At 33.2% G+C, this 18987-nt stretch overlaps 1 protein-coding gene across 1 annotated transcript; it reads left to right on the top strand.

Annotated features, from left to right (window-relative positions):
• Positions 1–1145: 1145 nt before the first annotated feature.
• Positions 1146–12394, top strand: Edc3 (Enhancer of mRNA-decapping protein 3). The gene is made up of 4 exons (XM_023161328.2): positions 1146–1581; positions 8640–9116; positions 9169–9468; positions 11716–12394. The coding sequence occupies exons 1-4, from the start codon at positions 1427–1429 to the stop codon at positions 12188–12190; spliced, it is 1407 nt and encodes a 468-aa protein (XP_023017096.1). The 5' UTR covers positions 1146–1426; the 3' UTR covers positions 12191–12394.
• The last annotated feature ends 6593 nt before the right edge of the window (positions 12395–18987 follow it).

Here is an 18987-nt window from a genome sequence, read left to right as displayed (position 1 = left end):
CTTAACAAGTATTATTTACTTGAAGAATTTCGGCGATTTTTAGTCGTTACCACATATTGTATTTTGACCTTTGAAAAGTTTGGCTTTGCACAATAAACGGAGAATATGGGCATCTATCAAATATGTGTATGAATGTCTTACATACTGTTATAATGGCATAAGTATATTTTTCTCTTCCGTAACATAATGCTGTAATATTGATTCAGGAACTTCAAAGTTCGCCATTTAGGATGATTGTGTTCCACGTAATTTAAATATATCGAGTTGATGAAATGATATATAACCACGCTATTTTATGCTCATGTGAATTCCAAACTTCAATACGGGGCGATGATCTGGTATCCCATTCATAATTCTTACATGCATTAAATTGAAGCTGTCCAAAGAAAGTTTTTGAAATTCTTATCTTTTCGCATTACACGTACTTACCCCCAAAGGGGAATTGACTATTCTGTTATTTATTTTGCACGAAACAAAACGCTTTCGGCTCACAACTACACATATATTTCCCAGTTAAGTTCTAAACAACAACTGAGCTCCGTATCTAACGAGTCGGTATATAGCTCATATAAAAAATTATACATGTTTTTATACATGGGCAGATATTTAACACCTTTCCCTTTTAACAATTGGAGTAGAAAACAAATACAATTAGATATGGGACAGTCTAAGAATTGAGAAAAATATATATAACAAAAAATATCAATATGCCAATTTCTCTGGAGGCCGAATCTGACTACGCCATCGTGAAATCCTATCATAATCAGATTTCACACTTTCCCGGGTAACATCAAATATGTCAGCCACCTTCGAAGATGAGAGAATTTTTTTCTATTTTTTCTGAGATGTTACAGTGAAGTATTATATTAATTGCCTTATCCTTCTATTTAGTTTCCAAAGCTTTATTTGCTTTCAGTTGATTTTTGTGTCTTTTCCATTTTGAACCTCCCTCTATCTCTATAATATAAGTTCTACTGCCATTTTTCTTTAAAATTATTCTTTCACACCACGATGACTACCTCGGCCTGAAATTTTGCACCAAACATTTTGTAGTTCATTAAAATAATATCCCTTTTATAACCATAATATGCCACTCGAAAAGATTTCAAGAATCAGCACTAGTCGGTGAACTGTGGCAACGCTGCATATATACTAAAATAGATCAATGGGAAGACAAATCCACAAACAAAGTAGATAAACAATAAAAAAAAGTACTATTCGCTATACCAGTTCTAGTTTTCAGTGAGCAGCTGTTCTATGTTTATTATATTAATAAGTGGGAAAAAGAAAGTTTAAAAATAGGGCCCACAAGAATTAGAAAGTTCAAAAGGAGTTAAGTGAAACCATACTCTATAATATTTATAACTGTATTTGTATATACTTTTTGCATTATTTCTGAAACGTTGTGCTAAATTATTTATAAAAAATGGCACAGTGGATTGGATATATGGTTTCCATAAGATGTGCCAATAATCTTGGCACTTTCCAAGGAGAAATTCTTTCTGCCACAAACTCTGTCATTACTTTGACAAAGGCGTTTTGTGAAGGCTTTCCTTGTAAAGAAAGTGAAGTTCAAATAAGGTGAGATTTAAATTACATTTATAAATCACATGTTTCAATTAATTTGTTTATGATAAAGTATGCTGGATAAATGCATAGGAATAGCTGAAGTATAACTTCAAATGATATTTGAATAGGTTTTCCTCAGGAGACAGTTTTGAGACCTCTATTATTTTTTCTTATAGTACCACCTGCAACCACATGAACTCTATTATAGATGTGTGTTGGCTTGTGAATGATTGTTGAATATATTCAGATTGTAATAGATCCTAGAGGCTATTCTGCTCAAGACCTAAATAGTGACAATTCTGGCATTGTTGGTCAGTGTTCTGTGTTCTTTTTCTATCAGAAAGAGTTACTCTACTCTATATTCTTCGTGACCAGAGCTTGTTATTCCCAAAGCAAATTTCACCAACAACTTTCACCATCCAATAAGCTATTCTGAATAATACTTTTCTGGTTGTATTCATAAACTCACTCAGAGTACAACTTCGATACATTCAGAAACATGGTCGAAATAAACTCTGCTTGTATTAGAATTAGGTTTTACTATGACAGTTATGACCTATGATTAGTTACATATAAAATTAACCACAAATATTTGGTGGTCATCACAGTATGTTCTAAAACACTGTCCTTTTGTCTGATTTCAAATAAAATGATGCTACCCGTGCGCAGCCGGGGCTGATCGTTACTACAAAATTTAAAAAACCTGCATGATAAATGGTACTTGTATTGAAAATTCTACAAGAACAAAAGTCATTACATTATATCAGCAAATAATCAGATATCTCACAAATTTCACTTTTTTTAAATCATTATATTGGGTTGCTTTGAAAATGTTGTCCATTTTTGTAGGTCTACTTTAATACTTATTGAATTAAATTGAAATAAGCGCCATTTGAATCAGTGCACTTTTGTCTACGTAACACAAGTCAATTAATTCCGTGCTCGGAATTTGATGATTTCGAAGCCCGTTTTTGCTTGGTCCTGATTGGCGAAGGTTTTACCGGTGAGAAAGTTATTGAAGTCCTTGAAACGATATTTCAATATCAATTACAATGACTGTGATTCTCTGGTTCATGAGTCACAGAAAAACTTACTTTTATCATTTGACTTGAGAATGCACGTTGATACGGATACTCGCATCTCTCGATTTTCTGCATCCTGCATCGACTATGTCTGTAGCAATATTGACAAGCAAAATGTTTCATGCACAGTTATTCCATCCGGATTATCTGATCATGAAGCAGTGATCTGTTCTATTCCATTAAAATCAACAAAAAAACAAACCATACATAAGTATGGTAGATTGTTCAGTCGTTCAAACTATGATAGGTTCTATCAAAACTGCCTTGAAATAGACTGGGTGAGCATACTCTCCGAATGTGACCCCTTTTTATCATTCCACAGTGTATTGTCTGATGTGTTCAATAAGTCGTTTCCAGAACAAATAATTAAAAATAAATGTAAAAAGCCATGGGTGACAAAAGGACTGAAAACATCCTCTAGAAACCTGCGCTTACTGCATTATATCAGAAAATTCACGAATGAAACATTTTTCTGGAACTATTTCAATAATTACAAAAAAGTATATCGATCCACTATCAGTCTAGCTAAGAGAATATATTACGGCAACAGAATGGGGGAATCGAAGAATAAAATTAAAGAAACTTGGTCAATTATAAGTGATATAAGAGGTAAAACAAAAAAGAAAAACTCTGAACTCTCACTAAATCCTAATATAATAAATGAGCTCTACTGTTTTATTGCTGAACAGTTGAGTAACACAATTCATGCTCCATATGATCCATTGATCAACTTAGAAAATATAAAAATTCATGATAGTTTTATTTTATATGACACTGACCTTAATCAATTGTTCAAAACACTTCATGACATTAAAAATAAAAACACGGCTGGATATGATGATATTTCCGTTAAGATTCTCTTGAATTTACCACTCAATGCTCTAGAAACTTTGGTCACCCTTATTAATACCTCATTCAGAACTGGCTCATTTCCTTCTTCCCTGAAGACTTCCGTTGTCATTCCACTACATAAAGGTGGTGATTTAGATAATCCCTCCAATCTGCGTCCTATTTCCTTAATACCGACTTTAGCAAAAATTATTGAGAAATTAGTCAAAGTACGTTTAGATGAATTCTTAAAACTGCACTGTATTATAAGCAAAAACCAGTTTGGGTTTCAAGAGGAAAAAGATACAAATGATGCTATCTTCTCTTTTTTATATGAAATTTACTCTAAATTGAATGCTGGTGAAGTAGCCGCCGCAATCTTTTGCGACATTTCAAAGGCGTTTGATTGCGATAATCATGACATTTTATTAAAAAAACTTCATAAATATGGATGTAGAGGTGTAACGAACACTTGGTTCGAATCGTACCTTTCAGGTTGGAGTCAAATGGTGAGGACAACGGAACTCTCGGAGAACAGGGCCATTGAATCTGGTGTACCACAGGGCTCTGTGTTGGGCCCTATTCTGTTTCTGTTATATATGAATGACATATCTATAATTAACATATCTGGTAGTTTCACTCTATTCGCGGATGATACTACAATATTGTGGAAAGAAAAAAACTCAATGGAGCTAATTAAAATAATATCATCCGACTTGAAGAAGGTGAAGAGCTGGTGCGATGCAAATTTACTCTCTCTAAATGCATCCAAAACGAATATAATATCATTCAAATGTTCGCTTGATGACATTTCAATAGACGCTGACGTATTACAAAATAAATTAAACACAAAGTTTCTCGGTGTATTCATTGATAATAGGCTGGAATTTGATGAGCACCTTAAACAACTGAAGAGTAAGATCTCCTCAGGATGTTATGCAGTTAGAGTGGTTTCAAATTAGTTGGGTTTCCATGTCGCAAAGATCGTTTACCATGCACTTGTTGAATCTCGACTACGTTATGGAATACCTTTTTGGGGAGCATGCCACTCATCCCTCCTCTCTTCTGTATTGATATTACATAAATAAATTACATAAACATAAATCGAAGTTCAACTTTGCTTCTACTCCTTATGCTACTCGCAATAGCAATTATACCTTTAGACTTCCCATCCCAACTTCGAGTTTAATCAAGGATTCCATATACTACAATGGTGGTAAATTGTTCAATCATTTACCATTAGAAATGAGATCTGCAAATTTAAGCAACGTTCATTTCAAAAAGGCCTTGAAGAACCTCCTTGTGGATAGACCCTATTATAGTTTGGAAGAGTATATTAGCGAATCCTTTTAATAATATATTACTAATATTTTTACTATTATTGTATCATCACTTTATACATGGTGGTATTTTATCTATACATTTTTAGAACTTTTTTATATTTACATTTATACTTTTTTAGTAATTTTTTTATATCAACATTGTATTTCTTGGACTTTGTCAATAAGATGCAAATCTTCGGACAATAAAGTATATTTTGATTTGATTTGATTTGATTTGATAATAGTCGGTTGGCGAGAGGTCTGGGGAGTATGGTGGGTGAGGCAGAACTTCGATGCTCAGTACGTTTGATTTTCGGACTGTGATTTGCAAAACGTGCGGACGAGCGTGGATCAGGATCGTACCTCTTCTGTTGACCAGTACCGGCTGCTGCTGACGCAATTTTCGGTACATATAATAATAATAATAATAATACATTTATTATCGACCAATACATAAAGTGATACAAAATAACTTTATAAAACAAAAGTATCAAATGCAGGTAAATAAAAGGGGAACAGTTAGACTCTGCAGCCAATTCTTCCACAGTCCCCTTGAGAAGCCAATAAATACATATACACGATAAGAAAAGTAAACTATACATTTTCAAACTCTAATCAAATATTTTGATAACCAACTAAGGTTGTTGAGTAGGATTTCATAAAACATAATCAAAAGGTACAGGCAACAAACTATTGTTGACTAAATAGAAATCGTTTATATCTAAATTTAAATGCATCATAAGACAACAAAAAGGTACATCCAGGACATCGCCGAAAGTCGCTATATTATAAGAGAAAGATCGTTTCAATACTTCTTTTTTATGCTTAAGTATAGTTAGCATGTTCCTCCGTCGCAAGTTCAAATGATGCACGTCAGTCCTAAATCCAACTTTTTGATATAAGTATTGGGGGATTTTATTTTTCAAACATACTTAGTTCACGGTTGAACATACTTAGTTACCCAGCATCCTTTAATTTATGTGAAATACGCATAGGACGCCGTATTCTATATATCATTCTCATACAAGAATTTTGAACCTTGTATACTCTTCTTATATCAGAACTATCGATACAAGGTCCATAAACTACGTCACAATGATTGAAATGGGAGAGAACCATACTATTAAACAACTTGATTTTCAATTTGTAGTTCAGAAAGTGTCTTTGACTGTAAATAAATTTCAATGACATATGCATTTTTTAATTTTTGGGTAATATGGTGTTTGAATCGTAACTTATTATCTATAATCATTCCAAGATTCTCACAATAATCACCAACTTCAATCTTATCTCCTCCTACCCTTATTGTCATTATATTTTTGGCTGAGGTCACTTCCTGATCAGTGCCAAATAAGAGTGCAACAGATTTAGTTGAGACTCTTGATACTACGCCATCATTCAATTGTTGAGCCATATATGTCTGACTTTCTATAATCAAGTTATATGAATATCGCGTAACGACATCATATAGCATTGAGCTGAAAAGGGACAAAAATTAAATTTGGAAAAAATGAACATTAATATATACAGGGTGTAACTAAATAAGTGTAAAACATTTAAGGAGGTGATTCGTCATCGAAAAAAAAGATAGGATCTTTCATATAAAGAAATTTCATTGGAGCATCCCTTGTTAAGATAGAGCCCCTCAAAGGGGGTACATAAAATTTGTATAACAATTTTTTTCACAAGCACTAAAAAAGTTACAATATTGAAATTAACCTGACGTTTTGTACTACCAAAAAGACACTTAGCCAGAAATTTATTTGGTTTACCCCATGGTTGTAAGGGGTGGAAAACGCAACCCCTAAAATTTATTTCCAATGTAACTTTTTGTCTTATTATTTGTTTACCATTTGAAAATTGATCAGTATTTATCCCGAAACAGTAGAATTACAATTACAAATGACAACTCTTAAGAAGTTTATGAAACGTGTGCTATATAAGGATTAAAGAGGTCTTACCTTTCAAATCAAATCAAAATATACTTTATTGTCCGAAGATTTGCATCTTATTGACAAAGTCCAAGAAATACAATGTAAATACAGAAAAAGTTCTAAAAAAATATAAATGTAGATATAAAAAAGTTCCAAAAATGTATAAATGTAAATATAAAAAAAATTCTAAAAATGTGTAGATAAAACACCACCATGTATAAAGTGATAATACAAAGAATAAATTGCTGATTTATTGTTAAAAGAATTCGCTGAAATACTCTTCCAAACTATAATTGGGTCTATCACCGCCTTTTTGAAATGAATGTTGCTTAGATTTGCAGATCTCTTTTCTAATGGTAAATGATTGAACAACTTACCATTATAGTATATGGAATCCTTGATTAAATTCGAAGTTGGGATGGGAAGTGAACAAGTTCCTGCACGATTCTCTGGGTGTGACTTTACAGAGACATCTTAGTGCCCTCCTCTGTAATATCAATACAGAAGAGAGAAGGGATGAGTTGCAAGCTACCCAAAAAGGTATTCCATAACATAGTCGAGATTCAATAAGTGCATGTTGAACGGTCTTTGCGATATGGAAATCCAACTCATTTGAAACCACTCTAAATGCATAACATCCGGAGGAGATCTTACTCTTGAGTTGCTTAAGATGTTCATCAAATTTCAGCCTGTTATCAATGAATACACCACGAAATGTTGTTTTTAATTTATTTTGTAATATGGCAGCGTCTATTGAAATTTCATCAAGCGAACATTTGAATGATATTATATTCGTTTTGGATGCATTGAGAGGGAGTAAATTTGCATTCCACCAGCTCTTCACCTTTTTCAAGTCGGATGGTGTTATTTTATTTAGCTCCACTGATGTTTTTTATTCCACAATATTGTAGTATCATCCGCAAATAGAGTGTGATTCATAGCACGGATTGGATGATACACAGTAAATATTGATCGTCTGACAGGTGGGACTAGACCGCCATGCTCATAGGGGTTAACTCAATGAGTTCATTATCGCTAGATATTGTAACGTGGTTTCCATCCACGCTGGTTTTATTTGTTTAGGTAGCTTGGTTCGACAAAACAAGTCCAGTGTTTAAAAAGTAGAAAGGCATGTGAAGTGGTTCAAAATAAAATTTCATTCAATATAACTATTTATAGATAAATGATATAAAGAAAGTGGTCAAATTTGTTTTCATGTAAATAGTTGAATTTTGGAAAGGAATGTGAGAATCGGGATAAAGTTAAATGAATCACAGATCAACATTTGGATCAAGATGCCAAGACTGATTGGTTACTATTGAGTGATATTGAACCTCCGCTTGGCCTGAAATGTCAAGTTCACTTGTAAAGAATCATTGAAAATGCGTAGCGAGCCCTATCAGTGGCTAGTATCTGAAATATTAGTTATACAGGACATGTACTGTGATGAAAATATATACATTGGTTAACGTTATTCAGAAACAGAGCTGAACGCTCCATTACAATATGGTAGGAAAGGAATTGAAAGAAAGTTGATCCATTATAACTGATTTCAGAGAAAAGGCTAATGAACATTTATCCGAAGTTAGACTGGAATGTGTTGAATAATTTTTATTGTACCAAGCAAACAAACTTATTGAAATCCATGATTTTTTTCCATATGTTGAAAATATTTGAAAATTTACCTTATTTAGCCCCAATTGTTTCATCACATCTCATCAATCAGTCTTTTGAATCTAGGTAGCTTTCATGTTTCATGTTTGCAAATATAGAAAAACTTATCAAAATCAGAGTTGTCTCAATATTTTTGGCTTCATAATTTTTCAGTATTTTTTTTATTAATTCCTCATATTTACTGCACTTTTTATTTATTCATCATTTCTCTATAAGAATATTGTTTTCAGAGCCAACAATATTATTGACTTGAAACTTATAGATAAACAAACAGATAACTCCGAAGCAGAACGCAGCACTGTTACAATAGCGAAACCAATAGCTAAAAGAGCTGGACGAACACACAGCACTTCAGATGTTCACAATGCAAGTTTCAACAAGCTTTCAAATTCAAATGGAGGACATGTCCATAACAAAACGAAACCCATTGACATTGAGATCAACAACAAGCCTTCTAGCGAATCTTTGTCTGGTTCTTACAAGAACAACACCCCGAACAAGAGAGACAAAGGCAAAGGAAAATGGATAAAGGGGTGGAAAGACGAAGAATGCTTTGGTTCCCCTCTGGACCAAAGCAACATCAATAAAGATTTTGATTTCGAGAAAAATTTGGCACTCTTCAATAAACAAGCTATCTGGGATGAAATCAATTCGCAAAGACCGGACTTGGTGAAACCTGGTGACAATAAGAAGCCAACAAAGTACAGGTAAAGTTTTTAACAAAAAAATTAGAACATTATGAAAATGGTTTTGTTTCAGGCACGATGAGAATGTGATAGCGACTTTACCAACGACGTATCGTCAGATAACAGTACCTAGGCAAGATTTTTGTGAGTATGTTACTGATGATGGTCTGATTATACCAAGTATATCAAGACCATTAAGGAAGAAGTTGTGGGAAGTGGCAGATCGAGTAGGGCTCTCTAGTGAGAAACGAATTGAGTTGATCGGCAGAGCTGCTACTGAAATATCAATACAGCTTCTTGGGGGTGGTCACAGGTTAAACCCCCATAATACCCATCAGTGGCCAACAGTGGTTGTATTATGTGGTCCACACAGGTAAATCAAATTTTCGGATTTAGATATTGGTATTAACATTTGACAATTCATTCCCATTATTTCGAAGGAAAACTTCTATAGCAATATAAAAGTTGACAGATCTCAGGAACTCTAGGAAAATGCATTTATATTCCCGACTGATATTTGTTACTTTTCTTCTTTTCTCTAAAAGCTGTCCTTTCTTCATATATTAATGGGGAATTAGAAATCCCAAAAGTTATTTTGAAATAATAATCTCTCCAAAGAACTTTTTTTATCATATATGGGTATCAAATTGTTAACAAATGTTTGTAGATCATAATTATACCAGAGCAGCATGGGTTCCCAAATGATAGATCCACAGTATCCAACTTAATTTAATGCAAGTACTACATAACAGACTTTTCCAAAGCCTTCGATAGGGTCTCTCATAATTTATTGATAAACTATATGCTATTGGGATTGGTGGTAGGATGTTGAATTGGATAAGCAGTTATTGAATAGCTTGTTCTAAATCAGTGAGGTTAAATGGTATTATTTCTGAACCTTATGCAGTTGAATCAGGAGTACCTCAGGGATCCCATTGTGGTCCCTTCCTATTTTGCCTTTTCATCAATGACAATAATTCTAAAATTCAGTATTCAAATTTTCTCCTTTTTGCTGATGATCTCAAGATTTTCAGGGTACTTGAAAATATTTATGATGCTAATATTCTCCAAAGAGATCTCAATAATATATCAGACTGGTGTAATGCGAATTGTCTTTATCTTAACGCTGTTTAGTAGATCATAATCAGCAATTCGATTCGATTACCAGTTAGAAGATAATGTGTGAAAAGAAACAAGAATGTAAAGATTTGGGAATATTATTAGACAACAAGCTTTTTTATGTTAACCATGTGAACTGTGTATCCCAAGAGCGCTTAAAATTCAATTCAAAGTAGCAGTAGAAATCTAATGAAGCCATACTTTTTTCATCATTGCCCTCGACAAGGGAATTAAGTATTCAAAGCAATAAATGCAAATTAATGAGCTTTCGCTTTCTGAAAAATGAAAAGAATGAAACTTTATTTGGAAATTCCAAATGTTTTTGGAGAATGAATAATTCTGAATACCATTTATAGAAGTAATACCTAAATTATAGGATTTTCGAGTTTTCTTCAGAGGAATAGGTTGTGGTTTGAACTCCAATATCTATCGTATCAATCGCACACTTTTGACTGTGTATCACATACTATTTTGATTGAAAAAAATAATTACTATGGTGTCTGGGGCACAGCTCTCAAAATCATTCAGTCTTATCTCACAAATCGGGACTGATATGTTGTAGTGAATGACAAAGTCAGACCTCAAAGAAATGGAGCATGATGTTCCTCAGGACTCCATTGTAGGTCTACTATTATTCTTGATCTATATCAATGATCTATCTATGCAGTTTTATCAAACCAGCAAGACTTACCTTGTTTTCATATAATACGACTTTATAATGCTTTAGCAAAGATTCAACCGGCTTACAACTAATAACACAAAAGATCAAAACATTAGAATATAATTGGTTTGCTGCTAATAAGCTGACTCTGAATGAAAATGAAACTCAAAATGTAATTGTATCTTTCAATCCCAATATTCATCCAATTAAAAGTATCAAGCTTTTAGGATTTGTGACTAGCAAACTTTCTATGGTTTTGTTTGTATTCCTCAGGACTCCATTGTAGGTCTACTATTGTTCTTGATCTATATCAATGATCTATCTATGCAGTTTTATCAAACCAGCGAGACTTACCTTGTTTGCATATAATACGACTTTATAATGCTTTAGCAAAGATTCAACTGGCTTACAACTAATAACACAAAATAGCAAAACATTAGAATATAATTGGTTTGCTGCTAATAAGCTGACTCTGAATGAAAATGAAACTCAAAATGTAATTATATCTTTCAATCTCAATATTCACCCAATTAAAAGTATCAAGCTTTTAGGATTTGTGACTAGCATGGTTTATGGTTTTGTTTCTTTTGGGACAAATAAATAATGTAGTCAGCTTTAGACTCCTTAAAGAGCCCACTATGGATTATTTCATTGATTTTGGGTCATTCAGGAAATTTCATAAGTCTTTATACTTTATAGGTACCAGCAAAAAGCCATAAGAATAATCTGCCCAGACATAAATTAACATTTTGTAAGAGAAATTCACAAAAAAGCTGTAATCAGATATGAGGTTTTGAAAATAAATGACCATAATATTATTTGATTAACCTGATTTTTCAGACAAGGAGCAATGGGAGTTAACACTGCCCGACAACTTGCCAGTCACGGGGTTGAGACCATCGTCTATACAGTCTCTATGGACGCCCCCATTATGAAAAAAGAAGTCTCCCTCTACATGCTCACGAAAAACAGGGTTCTGAACCAGGTCTCCGATCTGCCCAACGTCCCCGACTTGATAATCGTCGCCCTCTGCGAAGACACGGAACACCCCAAACACTACCCTCTTCTGGCCGAATGGGTAAGGAAGAACAAAGCGCCTGTGTTGGCGCTGGATCCCCCTACAGCCGGAACTCCTGGCATTACTCCAAAGTTTTCATTGTTACCTGTCTTGCCACTGCCTCATTCGTCCAATAACGGGAAGTTGTACCTTTGCAATTTGGGTTTTCCTGTCGACATTTTCAATGAGGTCGGCATCAAGTACAAATCACCATTCGGACCGAAGTTTGTCATACCCCTGCATCCGAGGGACGAATGACTTTCTGAAGGAATTTCATAGTTATTTTGACGATAACCATAACAAGGATCATGCAGTGAGCTAATTCATTTTTAATTTCTTTTTTTTCAAATCGCCTCTTTGAGCCCATTATATCTGTTACAGAATAAAAAATGAGAAATTATTTTGTAAGGGAACAGATAATATACTTATACCTCTTTCATTAAATGTTTTTTTAATTGATCATTGTTGCATTTTTCACTATTTCTCATTTTTGAATTGAAGTTTCAATTTGTATGCATTTACCTATGCAAAAAACATCTAATTGTTTTCGTCATGATATCTGAACAGTTTTACTGTTTATTGTATTTTTAGCCTTCCACAATCGAAACTATAAATAAGCTAAATCAATAGAGAATCTGCTTGGTATAAATCAATTAGTTAGCAACTTATCAATAATTTGCGGACAAATTGAATAATCAATGGAAAAAATGAAATTTATACCTGATTCCAATTGAAAATGAAAAGGTTTTACTTTCCAAAACGTAAACCATCTAAAGAAAGCTAAAAATATAAATTTAATTTTTTTCAGTGATTGATTGTTCAATTTGTGAGCAAAATTCATTAGTATAAGTTACTCACTAATTGGACTCTTTAGTGGTTTATACTAAGCATAACATTTCAGATGAATTTTTCAGTTTGCTCTTTCATTATAGATACTTTAACAGATTCTCTATTAGTTAAGTTTTGTTCATTCTTCAGATTGTGGATGTTTGAAAATCTACATTGACAATTTTTTTTTTCAAAAAATATCTGAACAGTGTTATATATCAGAAGGTACTTGAAGTAGCTGTTTTCAGCATCACTTATCTGAGTTCAAAATTAGCATAACAGAAAACTTGAAGTTATTGAAAAATAGGTTGAAAATGTTTTTTTAATCCCAGACAAAATTAAAATGATTTTTGGTAAGAATGCAGATACTACATGATTTCAACCAGAAGTCCGAGAAGAATAAAATGTTCAACTTGAACGTCTTCACTTGGAGAAGTGTGCTGGCAGTTTGCCTCATTTTGTTTTATCATAAATTTGATTCAGCATTCAACTGTAAGATGTCAGTTAACCAACACGCAAAACATTTTTTTTCAGAAGTAGACTGACAAAATCATGAGATCCTATCCAAACAAGACTATTCTAATCGCGACACACCTGAGTACAACACCCAGTATATGCAATTGGAATCGAAAAAAATTACCTCACAAAATATTGGATCACAATCTATTTTGATTCATTCTACATTGATCAACAAGAATGTGGAACATATACAAAAAATACAGAAAAACAAGACAAACATCTTTATACAAAAAAGTGTAAATCCTCCTAAGAAAGGCAGAACGTAATTAGTTCCAAAATAAACTCATTACAAAGATGTGTAGATGTAACTCCCAAAAATTAATCTTTCCTAAAAATATACCCCTTTCAATTTAGGGAAAACATCTTTACCCCTAATATTAAAAAACAAGAAGAAGGAATGAGCCTGAAGAAATAGGAAAAATTTCAATACACCAAGTAATGATGTAGAACACTTCTGAAAATAGTCTCCAATCATATGAAAAAATATGAAGCAACTGCTATGTTCCCAGAATAATTGACTCCCATATTCCCATGTTTCGTTACTAGTTATGACTCTTTTAGGCAAATCTGGGTCGCTGTTGACGTCATTCAAGAATTCCTGAGTGATGGAAAAAAATCAGTAATTTTGAAACGAACTTTGCTGTCACACGTTCATGCCCAAAATTTCCGAAAATATTGCATGGCATGAGCCAACCGATATGCTGACATCCTCAGCAACTTCATGTCCAGGGAAATGCTACAGATATATATTCAGAGAAAAACATCGATAACGTACAATGCAATAAACTCGTAAGTTGGAACAGTTAGGAATGAGATAATCTATTGTGAAAATAGAATAGTCATTATCAGAGTGAGCCACAATAAACTGTAGAGGAATGGAGTGATGATTTGACTGTCGTGAGAGAACTTTTTACTCTGTGATATGAGACATCCTGATTATATTTTCTTAACTAGTATTTTAGATGTACAGTACGACCTAAATGTGAATATTGCTGAAAAATATTTTTCAAAGGTGCTAGATTATTTCGATTTCTATCCATATTTTTCCCAACCTGCTACTCCAGAAGAAGTTGATAAAGGTTAATTTACTACTCGAAGAATTCTGAAAGGTTTTTAATATTCTCAAGTTTTGAGACCAACTTTCAGAGGCGAATTGTCCCCTCTCGATTTTATAAAGTGCGGACGTAAAGAGTCCCCCTTTCCTCTTAACTTTTGAACAAGAACTCTTTGTCAACAAGAATTGTATTCTTTCGACAATAAAGCATATTCTGATTCTGATATTAAGATCGGATAAAATGTATGTAAAACTGCAGCATTTTCAGAACTTTTTGGCAAAAAAGACAATTGTAGCATCATTCGTCACCGAGAGGGCGCTACCAACATTTTTTTAATGGAAATAGGAGTCTTGTGATACCTTTCAAGAATTAAAAAAATTCAATTCTTGAATTTTTTTAATTCTTGAAAGAGCAGTTGTATATTCGTTTTAAGGATTTGCAAACAAAGGATGAATTTCATAATTTTATGAAAACATTTTTCAAAACTCACTCAGGTTATCCCAATAAATGTTCAAAATATTCATCGTTCACTTCCTTAAAATAATGAAATTTGTTTACAAATTTATTTTCTATGTTATGAAATGTTTTTAGGGTATTTTTATTTCAATCACCTCTTTTTCTATCCAGAAGTTTGGAAAAGACCTGATATTGTGTATCATACACTTTGATGTCATGTATCCCCTCAAAAACATCTAGAGGCCTGTCATATCATGTTATCTAGTGGGCTCTTTTGAGGAATTACGTCTGCCTATCCACCAATTTGCATAATTGACAAACTCATATGATAGGCAAGATAAAGATACCTTTTCATTATGACAGGCTGGTTCAAAAGCAGTTACATGACAATTATCCAAACCAGCAGATAGGCAAACCTGGTCCATTAGAATAACCCGCTTTACAATAACAATTTTCAATTGAAGGTGATTCATTAGCAACGTCGCACTTGAAGTGACCAACGGATAATCCTCTTACCAACTCTGCAGAGGCGTACCAAAATAATATTTTTATTTATTTAAACACATAGGTAATTACGTAAAAATTGTTATAGTAAGTGGCGCTACCTGGTGTCAATGGTAAAACTGATTACATTTTCTTATTATGCCTCATACAGTACTTCAAAAAAACAGAAAAATTTAGAAAATTATCATTATGTTCCTTTAATATAGAGAGAGAACTACAAAGCAAAGAAATAATTACCTATGTTATTCTTTTGACTCCATTGACTCGTCCAAAGAGGAATCCCCAGTCACACTTAAATCTATTATTATTTGGTCGAAAACAGTGTCTACCATCCCGTCCAATCTCCATATTTTCTCTTCTTCCTTGATCACATGGGCTACAGCATTAGCCCAATCTTCTTTCTGTATCCGTTCCATTGCGAGTTCTAATAATCGTTGGATATCAGAAATTTTATATGTCACGTTTTTACGAGCTACGTAACCCTTAATTTGAGCCCAGATTAATTCAATGGGTTTAACTCATAATGGTGAGGAGGAAGTCTCAAATGGTGTACCTTCAGCACGAGCTATTGTATCCACCACATGCTCGCGATATCTGTCACGATGCTGTTTAATGACGCTCATCAGCTCTGCCTTAACCATGTCCTCGGAAAATGGAATTCCTTTTTTTACCAACCAACTCTGCATGTCTGCTTTTCTGGTGGTCATAGTTGGCAGCTGTTCTACTAATCGGCTGTGATAAGAAGCGTTATCTATTAATATTACCGAATTTGGCTCGACTCGTGAAAGAAGGGATTCAAACCATCCTTCAAATCGTTGGGCGTCCATGTCTTCGTGATAATCTCCAGTTTTTTTGGATAAAAAAATTATTACAATAACGTATAAAAAGCCACTCTCGCTACCTATATGGGCGACAATTAGTCGTTGCCCTTTACCCGTTGGTCTGGGTAACCCTGTTGATAAATCGTCCACAAATGCTTGACAATAACTAGTTACAGTAGTATCTTGCCAGATCTTAAATACTGTGTGACCAGCATTCATCCACGTTTCGTCCAGATAATAAATCTTTTTGTGAGCAGAACGCATCTCCGTCGCCATGAGACTATATCTTCTCTTTCTATTAAGACAGACTTACGGGATCGTTTGGCATATATAAATTTTAAATCTTCTTTTATTATTTTCCTTAACTTCTCTTTGCTCATTTTTGGAATGAGGTCATTATCCATTACCTTTGTCCTAATGGATTCGAGGGTTGGCGCTTTATTCTCAAAAAAGAAAGAATGAATGGTATAGCGTACAAAATTTTTCTGGTGCTCCTCCAATTCAATTTTTTTTCTACCACGACAATGTACTTTTGGAGCTTGCACAATCCCAGTCACCTTTTTTTCACGTACAAAGCGTTCAATTGTCGACACGAATATTCCCGTTAAAAATGAACACTGGGCTACAGCTCCACTGTCAGAGTGTATTTTTTAAATTTTCGTACACTCTACAGACAATCTGTTTTTCTTCTAACGACATAAACTTTCGCTTTCTTTGTATATTACTAGGACCTGCTACGGCATCCATCTTAATACTATGAAAATAATAACATACACTCTTATTATTCAGCTATTTGTCAGTTGTTTACTTACCTCAAAAACTATTTTAAAGTTGATGTATTTTGAAAAACATTTTAGTGTGAGATTTTCACTAGAACAGATTAACAAATCCGCAAAACGTGTTTCGCTGCACAGTAGCTTTTTCAAGCGTGTTTACTAACAAACTGAAACTACATACATTGTGATTTATATATCATTTTTGAAATATTTCTATCTACCTAGACACTAATAATATTCTAGGAACTAATTAATAACAGTTATACCTGAGTTTAACGAACATTTATACCCGAGTTTAATGACTAGGTCAACTAATTATCTCAATAAAGTGTGAATGTGATGAAAATCTATGATAATGTATTTTGAAAAACAAGTATCCGCCAACTCTATCTTATATTTTAAAGTTAATAAATATAACAGTCTATTTAATAAATATAATAAAATATATTTAATAAATACAAAACAAAGTCACCTTCACAAGAAACAGATAAGGACGCTTGATAATGAAGAAACCGAATGATTAGTTATGCCATTTGAAGGACGCAAATATAATAGACCTGCGAAGTGTTGATCAGTTTACCGATGTTTCAAAGTATTTAACGAACTGGTTCACATATTCGCTCGTACATCCTATCGATATGCAGAAGCTATCTTGTTAAGGGGGGCAAATTTTATGGAATCATCTTACTTTTCAATTATTTACAATGGCGATGCATAGACAATTAAAATGACCCCGGTAAGAATTTAGTTACAACATTTAACATTGTTGCCGTTAGCTCTCAGTTCAATTGGTATATGAGTTTCCTTCAATTGAGAATTGTTATACTATTATAGATTACCTAATATAGAGCACTTAGATTTTTTTGTGGGAATTTGTGTAATGTAAAGTATATGTTATCACAGTCTATTGAAGAGCTCATGATTAGAATAAGAGGTGTTCCAAATGGTTATTACACTAGAAATATTCTATAATGTATGAAATTAATTAGTAAACAAACTTCATTATTGTCAAAGAGTGAATGGTAAACATTTTAAACATTGGCGCCCTCTTGGCAACGAGTGATGCAAAACTATTATATCTCTAACCAAAAAGTACTAATGATGATACTTTTTTATGTAAATTTTGTTTGACCCTAATATCTTGCCCCGTTCAAAAGTTAAGAGGGGAGGGCTATATATGAATCCCATTCTAGAACCCTTGAACACTCCATGTGAAGAAGAAGTAGGGCTTGAAGAGACGCATAATTTCGAGATCTAGAACAAGACTACAAAAGAGGTGACAACCATTTCAGCTAGCATTGATTTGACCATGAAACAAACTGTAATTCATAGTGATAGGTGGTTGGCGTGATAGAATATCCCGTCCTATAATTTATTGCTTTTCAACTTATGGCAAAAGTAATAAATTAATAGATATTGCATAAAAAAATCTTTCATAATTCAAGTCAGGTTATTATTACCTTTTACGAATTTTTGTCTGATCTTGAAGAGGTCCAAACGTGATCCAACCTAATATTGCCATGATCAATAGCCGATTTGGAGCATCTTTGAAATCCGTGGGAAATAAGGTCTAAAATTGGATCACCTATCAAAATTATCAATTTGAAATAAATCATTAATTATATTCAGTGGGTTTTTATTTAACTGACTATTCCATTATTTCTTGAGCTATATGAACAATATTGAAATGGGAAAAGCTGGAGTCTTTCGAAATGATAATACTAAAGCCATACTTTAAAATTTTATTATTTGTGAAAAATCATATGGTAACAAAAATGAGTCTATATTCGCAAACCACCTTAGTTGAAAGCTATCCATTGATAATATTTTGATATGTGAAGTAAATAATAATAATAATCATCCTTAAAATCGAAATTTATGGTACACATTAAGGTGAATATTATTATATTATCGTTAGAATGAATTCATACAAATTACAAGACAAAATGTGGTAAAATTTGACAAATTACTCTTTTACACCGATAGGGTCAGCAGCTGGGTGGTTGCTGAATGTAGTTTTACAGTAAATAAATTACATAAATTATCCTTATCACTTTAAATTTTTGATTGAAAATATTTCATTTGGTATCCTATTC

This window comes from Leptinotarsa decemlineata, unplaced genomic scaffold (assembly GCF_025532065.1).
Source record: "Leptinotarsa decemlineata unplaced genomic scaffold, Ldec_3_MD MMD2_tig00026307_RagTag_RagTag, whole genome shotgun sequence".
NCBI lineage: Eukaryota > Metazoa > Arthropoda > Insecta > Coleoptera > Chrysomelidae > Leptinotarsa > Leptinotarsa decemlineata.
Note: the sequence above shows the minus strand (reverse complement) of the source record. Positions and strands in the feature narration are given on the sequence as shown.

What these genes read in the sequence shown, in the direction of transcription:
- Edc3 (XM_023161328.2), top strand. Translation starts at nt 1,427, where the DNA reads ATGGCACAGTGGATTGGATATATGGTTTCCATAAGATGTGCCAATAAT. An exon ending in GAAAGTGAAGTTCAAATAAG is followed by an intron (nt 1,582 to 8,639) that starts GTGAGATTTAAA and finishes TATTGTTTTCAG; the next exon opens with AGCCAACAATATTATTGACT. An exon ending in GTATTATGTGGTCCACACAG is followed by an intron (nt 9,469 to 11,715) that starts GTAAATCAAATT and finishes CTGATTTTTCAG; the next exon opens with ACAAGGAGCAATGGGAGTTA.